Source organism: Meles meles, chromosome 1 (assembly GCF_922984935.1).
Source record: "Meles meles chromosome 1, mMelMel3.1 paternal haplotype, whole genome shotgun sequence".
Taxonomy (NCBI): Eukaryota; Metazoa; Chordata; class Mammalia; order Carnivora; family Mustelidae; genus Meles; species Meles meles.
In genome coordinates this window covers 193,599,034-193,613,635 of record NC_060066.1, presented here as the reverse complement: position 1 = coordinate 193,613,635, position 14,602 = coordinate 193,599,034, and the positions used below count along the sequence as shown (strand labels likewise).

Below are 14,602 nucleotides of genomic sequence, written 5' to 3'. Positions count from 1 at the left end.
TGCTAGAGACTGTGGAAGTCATAGAGGGAAATTAACTGAAGACCAGAGATGCCATTACTCATTCGGGAGCAATCTCTCTCTCCCAAAGTGAGAAAACAATTCGCACCCTCTGGGGATGTTTTATACTCAAATCTTTATTCCCCAGGCTAGGGCCGCTATTCCCTGCAAATTCTAAATGGTGCTGCTATTTCCTGCTAATGCCTTCTATCCAGTCTTTGAAGAAGGCACTTGGGAGGGGCAAAGAGGCTGAAGTTAGAGGAAAGCCTAGCAGTCTCCAGGGCCTTGGTCTCTCCCAGTCGCAGTCAACTTCTCAAGGGACTGGTAGGCTTTGAAAGTGTTGGGGTGCCTGGGTGGCTCAGTGGATTAAGCCGCTGCCTTCGGCTCAGGTCATGATCTCAGGATCCTGGGATCGGGCCCCGCATCGGGCTCTCTGCTCTGCAGGGAGCCTGCTTCCTCCTCTCTCTCTGCCTGCCTCTCTGCCTACTTGTGATCTCTCTCTCTCTGTCAAATAAATAAATAAAATCTTTAAAAAAAAAAAAGAAAGTGCGGTGTTAAGGTTCAAGTCTTGTTCTCCCCTAAGCCAAGACAGAGACAGATAGCGGAGGGGTCTGGTGCTTGAGAGGGATTTGGGAGTAACGTGAGAGTGCTAGAGGTGTGAAAAGCAGCTTGCGGACCATGTTGGCCAAATCTAATCCGGTTAAAGGCATAACATTCTGTATAATTATTGCTCACGCCTAAAATCCGAGTCACCACTCCCTGTGAAGATCCCTCTAAAGTTTGTGTGTATTTTTAATATTTATTTACTTGACAGAGAGAGAGAGAGACAGTGAGAGAGCAGAAGCAGGGGGAGTGGCAGGCAGAGAGAGAGGGAGAAGCAAGCTCTTCACTGAGCAAGGAGCCTGATGTGGGACTTGATCCCAGGACCCTAGGATCATGACCTGAGCTGAAGGCAGATGCTTAACCAACCGAGCCATGCAGGCGCCTCTCTAGTTTGTTTTAAAGTCTCTGAGCAGTCCTGCAGCAAAGAAACTGCACTTTATTTAACCCAGGTTCCCCCCAAACTTATCTGAGCATGGGGTCTTTATGTCCTAAGGTCCCTAACGTATGGGGGAAACTGTTCTGTGGAAAACACTTTAGGAAACCTTAACCTATAGGATCTAGTACATGAAGGACAAACTCTCTCAAGCTGAAGTTCTTTCAGTTCAGGAAATGCACGAAGCTTTCAAGCTTGTGCCTGTAGTTTCTTGGAAGGCACCTGTTCGTTGTCCACCTGGCAACGCCCTTGTCCATTCTCTGAGTCCCAGTGTGAGCAGGATCCCATCACCTGTGAGACTTCCTGAACTCTGGCAGGCACAATAAATTACTTTGTTTCCAGTGCACGTTATTCAAAATTCATTCACTCCATGAAAAGTAACTGGTTTGACGGCTTTATTATCCTGTTGGTTCCTTCATTAATGACTTAAGTAAGTCTTGGATGTGTGCTCACTTAGAACTATCCTCTGTCTTACAATGAGATAAGCAGATGATTCAGGTTTGGGAACTCTGTGTAAAACCACACATGTTCCAAACAGGCGGCAGGTCTGAAGACCTCTGTGTCGAGACAGGAGGTTGCTAGAAGACACACACTATGCCCCCGTGCCAGCTGGGACCCACCAGTGCCAGTGTGTGTGCTGGGCACAGTCACCCAGCGATCCAGGGAGACGGTGACCTGTTTCGAGGGTAGAAAGCAACTAATAGCATTTCTCAATGTCCTTGTCAGTTTAGGAAAGACAAGGACGCAGAAGCGCAAAAAAATCTCAGATGCTGTCCTAGTCCAGGTACCGCACAACTTGTTCCTGTTCCTTCTGAGCTGAGTCTGCTGCAGCATTCCAGCCCGCCACTCCTACCGGCTGAGGCTGCCCCCAATCCCATGCCCACTCAGGGAACCTGACTGTAGGGACTGCTGCTCAGAACAGTGTTTTTGGCAGGAGGCAGAGTAGGAAACAGACCCTGTTCCTTAAGGAGCATGTCAAAGTGTACAGAAACTAGGTTCTTTTAGACTTTACACCTCTTGACTGCTAGTCTCTCTAGTAGGTGAGAAAGTGTTTGTTATGGATAATTACTCTCTGGGAAAAAAATCTTCATGGGAGTAAATCTAAAAAAGAGAAAAGTGGGGAAAACCCTAAACATCCCTGTAAATAGCATCTTGGAAGTTTAAATGGATTGTATTCCCCTGACCACATCATGCCCAGCTCAGATTTACAGCGATCAAGCTTCAAAGAAAAGACAACAATAAATCCAATCCACATGGCTCTTGTAAAAAGGCATCTATTTGGTTTTTAATACAAAATGACTCAGAGAAACACAGAAAGAAAAATATCATACAAGCCAGTTATTGAATTAAAAAAAAAATCCCCAATAAACAAATTTCAGTCACATTCCCTGTTTTTGGCTGCCTGGATTAGGAAACAGGAAACTACAAACCAACCCATGTTTGTCTCTTTGAAAAACTCTTACTTTAAAAAAAAAAAGGAAAAAACCCAAACAGTCCCTGAAATCTGGCCGGTGGTTTTTAGAGGCCACTGTCAGCTTGCCTTAATCATCCTGGTGGAACGGGACAGCAGTGGTTGCTGGAATATGGCCACCTCCTCCTTGCTTTTTGCTAGGAACGATCTTCATCTGAAGGGAGGCTGCTGGCCTGGGCACCGCTGGATGGCACTCACGCCGCCTGAGGTCTCAGGGTCAAGCAGCCGGCGGTTCCTCCATCCTGTGTCTTCACTGAATCTCCCCCATATACAGTCTCTTGTCGCTGGACGCTGAGAGGACTGGGGTGAGGAGAATGGAGAAGATAACTGGAACTAATGAAGGCTCAAGGAGACTCGGTGCTCAAGGGCTCTTGTGTCAAGAGCCAATTTTGGTATAAAAGAGCAATTGGGTTTAGTTTAAATTCCCCTCCTCTTCAACACTGTTCACAGGAAACGGTAGCCTGGCTTTTCAATCCAAGTCCTCTTGAAACCACAAGGGTGGACTGTGCTACGGGAAATGCATTATCAGGGTCTAAACCCTGATGTCCCGTGTCAGCCAAACCTTGTGAAAAAGACCTTCTCAGCCATTCCAGGGAAGAATCAATGTCTGTCTCAGACATTCTGCAAATGTGTTTCCGCTTGTTTTATAGTTAGCCCGGGAGAAAGTTATGCTCTCTCTTTAAATTCAAGGCCCACTGTTTAATTAGCTAGTCAATAATATGTTAAATTGCAACTTATAGTTGAATATTAAGAAATATTATTTATCCAAATACATCACTGCAACAGACTTGAAGCACATAAACTCAAGAGAACTAGAAATAGATTAACCAGTCTCCCTTTGAGATTAAGAAGATGGAACACGTTCTTCCCGTCACCATTTAAAACCATGGCGAGACTGTCAATAGACAGCCGTAAAGCCCACATGGAAATTCACATACAACAGCCAGCCACTTCTGCCTTGGTATTTTCAGGGCCCCTTTAGGGAGGTTCCCATAGTTTCCCTTACCCCAAAGTCAGGACAGACTTACTGATGGGCTCATCTGGGTGAAAAGCCACTTCATTGATGGAGCCAGCATGTCCGGGCAGCTTGTACAAAATCCTCCGGCTTGTGGTGTCCCACACATACACGAACCTGTAAAGTACCGTAATGCACAATGCTAGAGCTTCCTAGAGCTCAGGGGAGGGCAGAGGCCTGGCTTTTTAAGAGAAATGGAAGCAAAGATTTACTTATTATCCCTATTTACTCAACTGTGTTTTGGAACTAGCTTTAGAATATAGAAATTTAGAATTTAGGAACTAGAAATACAGATTTTTGAATAAGGGATGGACCCTGTCCCTGAGTAACTGAACAGAGATACAGGAATAACTAAAACCATAAGCATTACTGGTATTTCAAATGTAAGCTTGTGAGATAGGAAAGAACATGGAGAAGGACAGTTTTTCCTATGGTCCCCACACAGAAATCTTCAAAGAGCACCTGCTATTTGTCCAGGAGGTCATACAGGTAACCTAACTACGGCAGGCTGGGAGCCTAGGTTGCAAATCCATTGGAGCTTCTCAGTATTGCATTCAAATCACAGAGCCCAGAGAAGGGACAGAAAATTTCTGCAGTATAACACAACCCAAATATATACTTGACCCAACCTTGCACTGAACTCATGGGAATCCCATGACCAGACCAGCTAGTCTGAACTCAATTTACAGATAAGAAGGCTAAGAACAGTGACTCTTCCAAGGTGACACAGTTCATCAGGGGCTCAGCGACAGAACTAACATGAGAACTCCAGTATTCTCCGTTCTCTTACCACCCTCACATCTTCTACTTCCCCTCACCCTTCAGAAGTTCTTATGACCTTCAACCTTGCTTGGGTCATTTTGGGCTGAAGGGTAAAATAGAGAGACATGATCTTCATATGACCATGCAAAAATGATCTGTTGGTAAATTTAAAGGGCTGGTGGTTTTCAAGCAGGTTATAAATATCATTTACATATTTGTTTTGTTCAGTCAACCCTAAAAGGGTACAGTCACCAGTACTTGATTATAAAATGCCTGGTGCTGATGTGACATTCCATTTTTGGTCTAAAATACAACTAAATACAAGCTTCTTACTTGCACTGTTTAGCTCTCAAGGACTACACTCCACAGGAACTAAATAAAAGTTCCAAGCAAGATGGGGAGGAAGCAGGAAGCTCATCTGTCTCCAGACTCCTTGGCTCTGATGTTCATGTTCTTCCTATGGTCTTCTTCCTTGCTAAGAGCAAATAATGCCCCCAAGACGATATGGCAGAGTAACAAAGTCTGAGCCAGGAGTCCGAAAGACCTGGGCTCAAGTCTCATGTACTCATTTACTCAATAAGTAACCTTAGACAAGTATTTAACTTATCTGAGCTCCTCTCTCCTTCATTGTGATGATGGAGACTACACTGAGCCCGCAGCTTGGTTGAGAGAAGTGATGAAATGATGTATGTGAAGCACTTGGCACACAGAACGACAGCTGCTGTCATGACGAGTACATTCATCATCACAACAGATGGACATGAAGACAATAGGCGAACTCACGGCAGACAGACTGGCCAGTCTTCCCACAGTCCTGGATAGGAACTGTTGAAGGATTTTGATTTTGAACATGAGGAGGGAGGTGATTTCCAAGTAGAGAGGGGAAACTTGCCAAATCCAGGCCAAGCTGAACAGCAGTTTTCTGAGGACACATTTCCCAGGCACATAAAAGCCAGCAAGCTCTCCAAGGGTTTACTTGAAGGCCTCACTCTCCATGGCCACCAGTTAGATGCTAACTTTAGAGGAGTTCCTTGTCCTCCCCTTACTTTGGCACGGCGACATTCAGCAGGAACCAGGTTCCTTATATAACAGAGCTGCTTGTTGACTTGGGGCTAACTGGAGAGGTGGCCTGTGAAACGTAGCCAACCCCAGCAGGGAGACACATGGCCTGTGCTCAGGCCAGAGCCATGAGGCTCCCATGTAAGGTTTAAAGGAACAGTGGGGAAGGAAAGAAGGAAGAGGACACTGAAAGTCAGAAAGGACCAATGGCAGAAACAAACTGCTCAAAAGAAAAGCTTAGGCAAATATCATGTAAAAGCTTAACTACATAAAAAAGATATCACTGCTGAAAATGATGTAAAAACACTTAGATTGGTTCACTCTGTCAGAACGCACCTTAGGCTGTGGGCCCGTTTCTTAAGGTCTTCCTTAGCAACCTGCCTACTGAAAATCCCTCAGATTCCCTCTGCAAGGCAGCTTTCTGTACCACCACGATGCAAACCTGTTTGCATCTGGGCCCTTGATCCCTAGAAAACACCCCTGTTTTTTCTGGTTCTCAGGACCCTGGCTGGGATCAGGACTGGAGCGGAAGGCAGACACTTAACCGACTGAGCCACCCAGGTGCCTCAGCTCCCTTCTCTAATTCATCACTTAATGGCTGAGCCAGTTTAAACTGACAGCTAGGAAAGTCTCAACATCTCTGAATTCAGCCCGGGGCTGAAAAACACCTAGCTCACATGCTGACATAACCGGCATCTAGCAATCACGGCCCTATTGTACCCACACCCTGCTCTGAATCATCCTCAGTAGGGGCAGCCGTTACCAATAGCTGAGTTGATATGCAGGCTAAGAGCTGACTGCTGTCCTCAAGCTAGGAATTCATTCATGTAATATTCACTAAGTGCTCAGAATAGGTCAAATACCGCTCTGGGTTCCAGATGACTAAGACTCATTGCCTGACCTCCGGGAGCAAATAACTTAGTGAGGGTGCCCCACTGTGTTTGTCTTACTGTACGATGTGATGAATGCTGATAAAGGCTGGGTGTGTAAGGTGTGACGACAGTGCAGAGAGGACAGTGATTAGTGCTACCCCACAGGAAAGGGAGAGAGAGGGCTGGGGAAAGTTTACAGACAGAACACAGAGGCGATTTCTAGAGAGATACACAAGTCTAGAGAATGAGAGGGGACATGAGAGAGAAGCCTGGAGGCACAGGGGGTGTAAGACAGGGAATGTTCCATGTGACTGAAGCGCTGCGGCAATGGTGGGGGAGGCGAGTACACAACACGTATTTGATGAACTGAAGCACAATGAAAGAATCTGAAGAGGGAAACGGGAGCCAGATTAGGAGTCTAGACTTCACTCTGATGGCAGAGGGAATCCAACAGAAGTGAAGAAAGTGTTTACCCTCCCCGTCGAAAATGCATCCACAGACTGGCAATGCTGCGCCTGTCTGATGTGATGCTTAGGGCCCTCACACTGCACACGGCTCCCTCTCCCAGGACAGCCGTAGCTCTATGTCTGCTCCAGCTCGGATCACACACGACAATGGACCTGCCGCTCTGTCACTCTTCACCTCACACCCGGCAACCCTTACCTGTCAGCTGAACCAGCTGCAATCTTACTTCCATCAGGTGACCAAGAGCATCTCAGAAGATTCTACAAAGGTGAATAAGCAGGAATTCAACTAATACAGTAATGTACCAAGCCCCTCTTTACTAGACTATAAAGTCACTGAAAGACTTTAAGTTTTTATTTTTAAAATTTTTTATTTTTTATTAACATATAATGTATTATTAGCCCCAGGAGTACAGGTCTGTGAATCGCCAGGTTTACACACTTTACAGCACTCACCATAGCACATACCCTCCCCAATGTCCATAACCCAACCAGCCTCTCCCAAACCCCCAAGACTTTAAATTTCGTTCTTTCGTTTTTTCTTTTTTAAGGGGAGGGGCAGGGAAGAGGGAGAAAGCATCTTAAGCAGGCGCCGCACCTAGTGCGGGGCTTGATCCCACAACCCTGAGATCATCACCTGAGTCAAAATCAAGAGTTGGACGCTTAACCCACTGAGCCACCCAGGTACCCTGAGACTTCAAATTGCAATTATTTTATATTCTGTGGCCTAAGACCACATATTTTATTTCATATAACATACAAACCAATGGTAGAAAATGTTTAATTTATAGTAAATTAAGAGAGGACCTGGCAACAAAGTTTTATTCCGCCTACAAATGGAGACTTCCTTTGCTCCATATTTATTTTGATCCTCATTAATAATTTTATCTTGAAGGAAAATAAAAATAAAACCAAATTCAACAAAAAATAAGAATTATTTAAAACAATTTTTTAAAGATTTATTTGAGAGAGAGTGAGAGAGAGAGAAAGAGAACGAGTGGGCGGAGGGGCAGAGAGAGAAGCAGACTCCCTGCAGAGCAGGGAGCCTGATGTGGGACTCGATCTCAGGACTCTGGGATCATGACCTGAGCCAAATGCAGACACTTAACTGACTGAGCCACCCAGGCGCCCAAAGATTTGATTTATAAAGTGAAACTGAATCAAACAGACTCCAAAAGAAAACCGTATGTCTCTATTAACAAATTATCTGGAGGAAAAGCTGCTATTAAGAGCTGACCTAGTACAGAAAAAATTCTCTCAAACTTTGGGCCATGATCCATACTGAGAAGAGGGATGTATTCTCAAGGCCCCAAGAGCTGGGCACTGGGAAGGTAAGGGAAGCCACCTGGGTAATAGCCAAGAAGGCTGGGTTCCATATGGAACACTGACCAGAGGGTCAAAGTTGCCAAAGAACTAAAAGGATAACACTATCTTGTTGAAGTCAGAAATCTTAAATAAATCTTAAAATTTAAAAAAAGGGGGTCCCATCACTACCTACCTATGGGCCTGCCTTCCTCCCTATGCTTCCATTAGCTTTATTTCTGGCAAGAACAGTTACTTATTTATTTGACAGAATGAGAGGGCAGGAGAGCACAAGCAGTGGGAGCAGCAGAGGGAGAAGCGGGCCCTTTGCTGAGCAGGGAGCCCGATGTGGGGGGTCAATTTAAGGACCCTGGAATCCTGACCTGAGCCAAAGGCAGTAGCCTAGCCAACTGGGCCACCCAGGCAAGAAGAGTCTTTTTTTTTTTTTTTTTTTTAAAGATTTTATTTATTTATTTGACACAGAGAGAGACAGAGAGAGAGATTACAAGTAGGCAGAGAGGCAGGCAGGGGGTGTGGGGGAAGCAGGCTCCTCGCTGAGCAGAGAGCCCAGTGCGGGGCTCGATCCCAGATCATGACAAATGATCATGACCTGAGCCGAAGGCAGAGGCTTAACCCTCTGAGCCTCTGAGGTGCGCCACAAGAACAGTTTTGATGGGAAACAGTGTTATCTAAAATGCAGCCCCTTCTTAGTAGAGCTACTTATCCCCCCTGAACTGAGATATAATTGACATGGAACATAGTTTTAGTTTTAGGTGTACAACATAATGATTTGATGTATGTAAATACTGCTCTTAGCACCATCTTAAATGTTATCTTTGAGTCAAATGGACAGTAAAACTCTTTGCCATGCAGAACTTACCTTCTCAAAGTTGTGCACATTTCCTTGAAATATCTTCACACACCTCTCTTTAGGAGCAAATGGCCGGACATCCCAGACCCTCACTGCAAACAGAGCAAAAACAGTTATGGGCCAGAGGTCTCCTGAGAATTCAGCTGCAATCAACGTCATGTCAATGACACATGCTGTTTCCTGGTGAAGGAAGGCCAACATGGTATATCATAAGGTACATGATAAGGCTCTTTTTCCCCCCCTAAACAGGCATAAAATGCATTCAAATTCCATTAACAGGGTCTAAGGGCACAGTGGAAAGCTGAGCGGGCAGGAAGGGGAAATGCCAAGCGCATTGCCGGGGGTCTGCAACGGAAAGTAGCTGGGTGTGACATTAACAAAACATTGGCAGATGATTCCTCTGCCAACCCAAAAAAGCCACATTTAACAAAGCTTTAATATGACAATCTAAATACCACTGACTCCTGTGACAATCTATAAAAACCAAACACAGGACTAATTTTGCTCATAGGGACACCTGACAGTCTAGACTTGAGCAAGGTCAAGTTATACTAAGACAGTATTATACCAATAGTTAAAAAAAGTGAGCTCTGATTCTTGTTCTAGCTGTTATATGTACGGGTGGTATCAGGTAAAGTAAGGTTGTGGTTTAGTCTCTGTAAGATGAGAATACCACTTGTTCTTTTTCTTTTTTACGAGAGTAAATTAAGGACCAAATACGACGATACATGTACCAGGGCTCTCAAAGAATAGAGGCAATGGAAAAAATAAGGATTTTGTCATTTTATTATACAGCCATAACAAAAAATTCTTATTACTTTAATAACCATTTAGGGAACCTCATCATTCCTTACTGTGAACAATGCTAGAATTTGTCAATGGCAAATACATCAAAATCAGGATATAAACAGCACAGTAAGCAGTGGCTACAGCTGTTGGTAACAAATCCTTTATCAATAGCGGAATTCAAGGGATGTCATTTTAACTGAGTGTAATAAACGTAACAATCCTAGGATTCAGATAGGCATAGAAAGTGAAGGTAGGTGTGAAAGTTTGCTATTACGGTGAGAATACAGTCAGAAGGTAAGGGTGTTCATTCATTCAAGAACTACTTACTCAGCGCCCGCTGAGTGCCAGGCACTGTCTTCATTACAAAAATGTCAGTGAAAGCATTTCCGTTTCTGACAAGCCTCTGAACTTGTACACAGAGGCGGGGGGCGGGGGGGTCATCTCTAAATCCTCCCAATATTAAGCATATAATCCACCTTCTTTTTTGTTATAGTAAACCCATCCTACCATGTGGCAACTCAAAAACAAACAGAGAAGAGTCTATTTGTGTGAATGCAGAATGTTGCAGTGTTTTACTGTGCAATTCCCATCCTACCAGCGCTTTGGAGCAGGGAGGGAGGACACACTGGCGGACAGAGTGCAACTCTACCAGCAGCTCTACTGGTCATTCAAGTTTGGTGCTCTCTGTAATGCTCGAGAACTGCTATGGATGGATCTCAACAAACTACTAATCACCAGGAGCTTCTCGTACACTGCCTGGCTCCACAGCATACCAGAGCTGAAACAGGTCTTAAAAGCTATAAGCAAAGTTGCCCAAGGATTAGAGTAGGCAGATTTGGGACTAGAATCCTGGCTTCTTGACTATATCTTCTAAAGGTTTTTCTATTATAATGTGTTCTCCCAGTTGCCCTGGCAGAAACCTGTGAACCACCCTTGACTCTTTTTGTTTTGTTTTTTAAAGATTTTATTTATTTATTTGACAGACAGAAATCACAAGTAGGCAGAGAAGCAGGCGGAGGGGGCGGGGGAAGCAGGCTCCCTGCTCACCAGAGAGCCTGATGCGGGGCTCAATCCCAGGACCCTGAGATCATGACCTGAGCTGAAGGCTGAGGCTCAACCCACTGAGCCGCCAAGGCACCCCGACTCTTTCTTTGGATCCACATTTATCCCAGTACACATTTCTGGTACCCAATGCCCACTTTCTTTGCTGACCTTGAGGTCCACAGTGTCTGGACCCTTGGAGAGCTTTCCTTTCCATAGTTACCTGTATTGTCCATTGCATTGGACAAGAGATAAGAGCCTTCAGAACTTAAACTCAGGCCAGTCACTGAATCTGCATGGCCTCTCATGGTGTAGGTTAGCTTGTTTTGGCGCAAGTCCCAGACCTACAAAAACAAAAAGGTGCTCCCAGAAATCAAAATTGAGAATAGCAAAGAAACATAGTTACTAAAGAGTCAACTGCCTGGAGAAACTGGTATCCCCTCTCCATCTGGCTATGGGCCCAGTATTTAGCACAAAATAGAGGATTTCTTCAAGAGGAAAAAAACTCGTCTTTAAAAAAATTTTTTTGAGAGAGAGAGCATGAGCACGGGTAGGGGTAGGGGCAGAGGGAGAGGGAAAGAGAGAATCTTTTAAAAAAAGATTGTATTTATTTATTTGACTGAGAAAGAGAGAGCACAAGCAGGCAGAGCTGTAGGCAGAGGGAGAAGGGAGAGGCAGGCTCCCTGCTCAGCAGGACTCCATCCCAGGACGCTGGCATCATGATCTGAGTCAAAAGACAGATGTCTGACTGAGCCACCCGGGCACCCTGGAAAGAGAGAATCTTAAGCAGACTCCATACGCAGCACGGAGCTGGAGCCTGACATGGGAGTCATCTCACGACGCTGAGATGACGATTTGAACCGAAATTAAGAGTCAGATGCTTAACTGAGACACACAGGGCCACTCTTGTCTTTCTTTCTTTTTTTTTTTTTCTTAAGATTTTATTTATTTATTTGACAGACAGAGATCACAAGTAGGCAGAGAGGCAGGCAGAGAGAGAGAGAGAGGAGGAAGCAGGCTCCCCACTGAGCAGAGAGCCCGATGTGGGGCTCGATCCCAGGACCCTGAGATCATGACCTAAGCTGAAGGCAGAGACTTTTTTTTTTTTTTTTAAAGATTTTTATTTATTTATTTTGAGAGAGAGAAGACAGACAGAGTGAGAGAGAGCACGAGACGGGAGGTCAGAGGGAGACGCAGACTCCCCAAGGCGCTGGGAGCCCGATGTGGGACTCAATCCCAGGACTCTAGGACCATGACCTGAGCTGAAGGCAGTTGCTTAACCAACTGAGCCACGCAGGCGCCCTGAAGGCAGAGACTTAACCCACTGAGCCACCCGGGCACCCCCCTCACTTGTCTTTCTAAAATAGGGAGTCAAACTTACTATGTCTGACTAAAGGGCTATAAACTTACATAACTTTTTAATATATGTAACTACATATAAATTACATGTAATATAAACATATTTATTATATATATTACATAATGTTATTTATAATAGTATAATAAAATTTAACAAAAGTTAAGAATTTGCAGGGGTTATTCTTTTTTTTTTAAAAAGATTTTATTTATTTGACAGACAGAGATCAAAAGTAGGCAGAGAGGCAGGCAGAGAGAGAGGAAGAAGCAGGCCTCCTGCTGAGCAGAGAGCCCGATGCGGGGCTCGATCCCAGGACCCTGGGATCATGACCTGAGCCGTAAAGCAGAGGCTTTAACCCACTGAGCCACCCAGGCCCCCTGCAGGGGTTATTCTTAAATCATAACAAAATATATTAGGAATTAAACTAAGTGTCAGCTTAAAATACTTAAACTATGATTCTTAGCAATTGTAACTAAACTATTAGAACTACAGAAAAACAAGTGAACACATCATTTGAAAAGGGCATATGATTACACATAAATATATATAACAAGATAATATACAAATACAGATGCTTAAAATTTTTCATTTAATGTTGTTATATGCACACACATACACACATATACTATGGAAAAGCATATTTATTAAAAATAAAGATAAATTGTAGATTCACTGTTGTCTGGGTGGGAAAGGTAAGAACAGTTTGGCTAAAAATAACCTAATGTCAAACACGGAAAATAAGTGGTTCATTAAGTTATGGCCCATAAACATACTGCAACACTATGGGATCTCATGCTAGAGACAGTAGAGCATGGGTGCCTAGGTGGCTTAGTCAGTTAAATGTCTGCTTTTGGCTCAGGTCATGGTCCCAGGGTCCTGGGATGGAGCCCCGCATCGGGCTCCCTGCTCAGCGGTGAATCTGCTTCTCCCTCTGCCACTCTCTCTCTCAAAAATAAATCTTAAAAAAAAAAAAAAAAAAGTATAGCAGAGTGGAAGAGTGAGGAGTTAGGGTCAGACTGTCCAAGTCCTAAGAGTTATTGGGCCACTAACCCTCTCTAAGCCTGTTTCTGGTCTATAAGATGGGGATAACAACATTACTTCCTATGGCTGTTGGGAAGATGATAAATAGAATGCTTAGCAGATGCCTGGTACACCGCAGGCCCTCAATACTTGGTAGCTGTTATTAAGCAACTCCTAAAAATAACTCTGAAGACCAAATGTAAAAATGCTCCAATAATAAGCTATTAAGCTAATAGGAAAATACAAAACACTATACACATTTACATAGACTGAAACTACGTTAAAAAAAATAAATAAATAAAGCCAACAGAAATGGTCTGAAATGTCATATGGAAGAAGAACAGCAATTTTGTTAAGGTCATTGGTATTATTCAGAATTTCCTCCAAATTTGATTTAATACTGCCATGTAGTTTTTCTAAGTGAAAAAACAATTTTTTTTTCTTTCCTGCCTGTTTAAGGTACTTCTCTTACCTAGAAATGATTGGTATTGTATGTCAAAGCAATACATAAGGCAGACAACTCCACTTTCCCCATCAATAACTCACTCAAGTGTGGAACCCAACATACTTTATATACAGTGATTTTGGTGTCAGGATGTTTGCTGCCTCAATAATCAGGAAAGCTTGAAATGGCTGGCGTTTTTGTTCAAGCTATTGTTCCTTCTCTTCAGAGAAGGCATTGTTGAAGTCTTTAGTTTTTTTAGGAGAGAATGAAATGTGCCATCCCTTATAACACTTGGGCACCATTTCCAGACCTCCTTCTTGTGGCCTACACACATTGTGCACAACCAATGTGTATCTGGGATTTGCGGCAGAAAGAACTAATTTAAGCAAGATATTCTCCAAGTGCCCAAATCAGCTGTTCAGTGAATGTTTGGGTCTCTGGTTAGTGGGCATCAACAATATGAGTTTTCATGCTAGAAACAGTTGAGCAGAGTAGAAATTTTCCCCAAAATTTTGGAGTACTGGGTACATTCTTAAAAAAAAAAAATCCTGGGGTGCCTGGGTGGCTCAGTTGGTTGAGCGTCTGCCTTTGTCTCAGGTCATGATCTCAGGGTCCTAGGATCAAGCCCTCCATCGGGCTCTTTGCTCAGTGGTTAAGTCTGCTTTTCCCTCTCTGTGTGCTCTCGCTCTCTCTCTCAAATAAATAGTTTTTTTTTTTTAAATGATTTTATTTATTTATTTGACAGACAGAGAACACAAGTAGACAGAGAGGCAGGCAGAGAGAGAGGAAGGGAAGCTGGCTCCGCGCTGAGCAGAGAGCCCGATGTGGGGCTTGATCCCAGGACCCTGGGATCATGACCTGAGCCGAAGGCAGAGGCTTTAACCCACTGAGCCACTCAGGTGCCCCATCTCTCTCAAATAAATAAATAGATTTTTTTTTAAAGATTTTATTTATTTCTCAAAGAGGGAGAGAGTGCGCGCGCACAAGCAGGCAGAGGTGGAGAGAGAAGCAGGTTCCCTGCCGAGCAAGAAGCCCGATGTGGGACTCGATCCCAGGACCCTGGGATCATGACCTGAGCCAAAGGCAGTGGCTCAACCAACT

The 14,602-nt window shown here is 44.1% G+C and overlaps 1 protein-coding gene across 1 annotated transcript in view; it reads right to left on the bottom strand.

Annotated features, from left to right (window-relative positions):
• Positions 1-2,291: 2,291 nt before the first annotated feature.
• Positions 2,292-14,602, bottom strand: part of SNRNP40 (small nuclear ribonucleoprotein U5 subunit 40) — a 35,381-nt gene continuing 23,070 nt past the window's right edge. The window contains exons 6-10 of the mRNA XM_045979611.1: positions 10,903-11,023; positions 8,859-8,941; positions 6,876-6,937; positions 3,533-3,636; positions 2,292-2,804 (exon numbers count right to left, since the gene is read on the bottom strand). Coding sequence (XP_045835567.1) covers positions 2,755-2,804; positions 3,533-3,636; positions 6,876-6,937; positions 8,859-8,941; positions 10,903-11,023 — 420 coding nt within the window. The 3' untranslated portion in view covers positions 2,292-2,754. The remainder of the gene's footprint in view (positions 2,805-3,532; positions 3,637-6,875; positions 6,938-8,858; positions 8,942-10,902; positions 11,024-14,602) is intronic.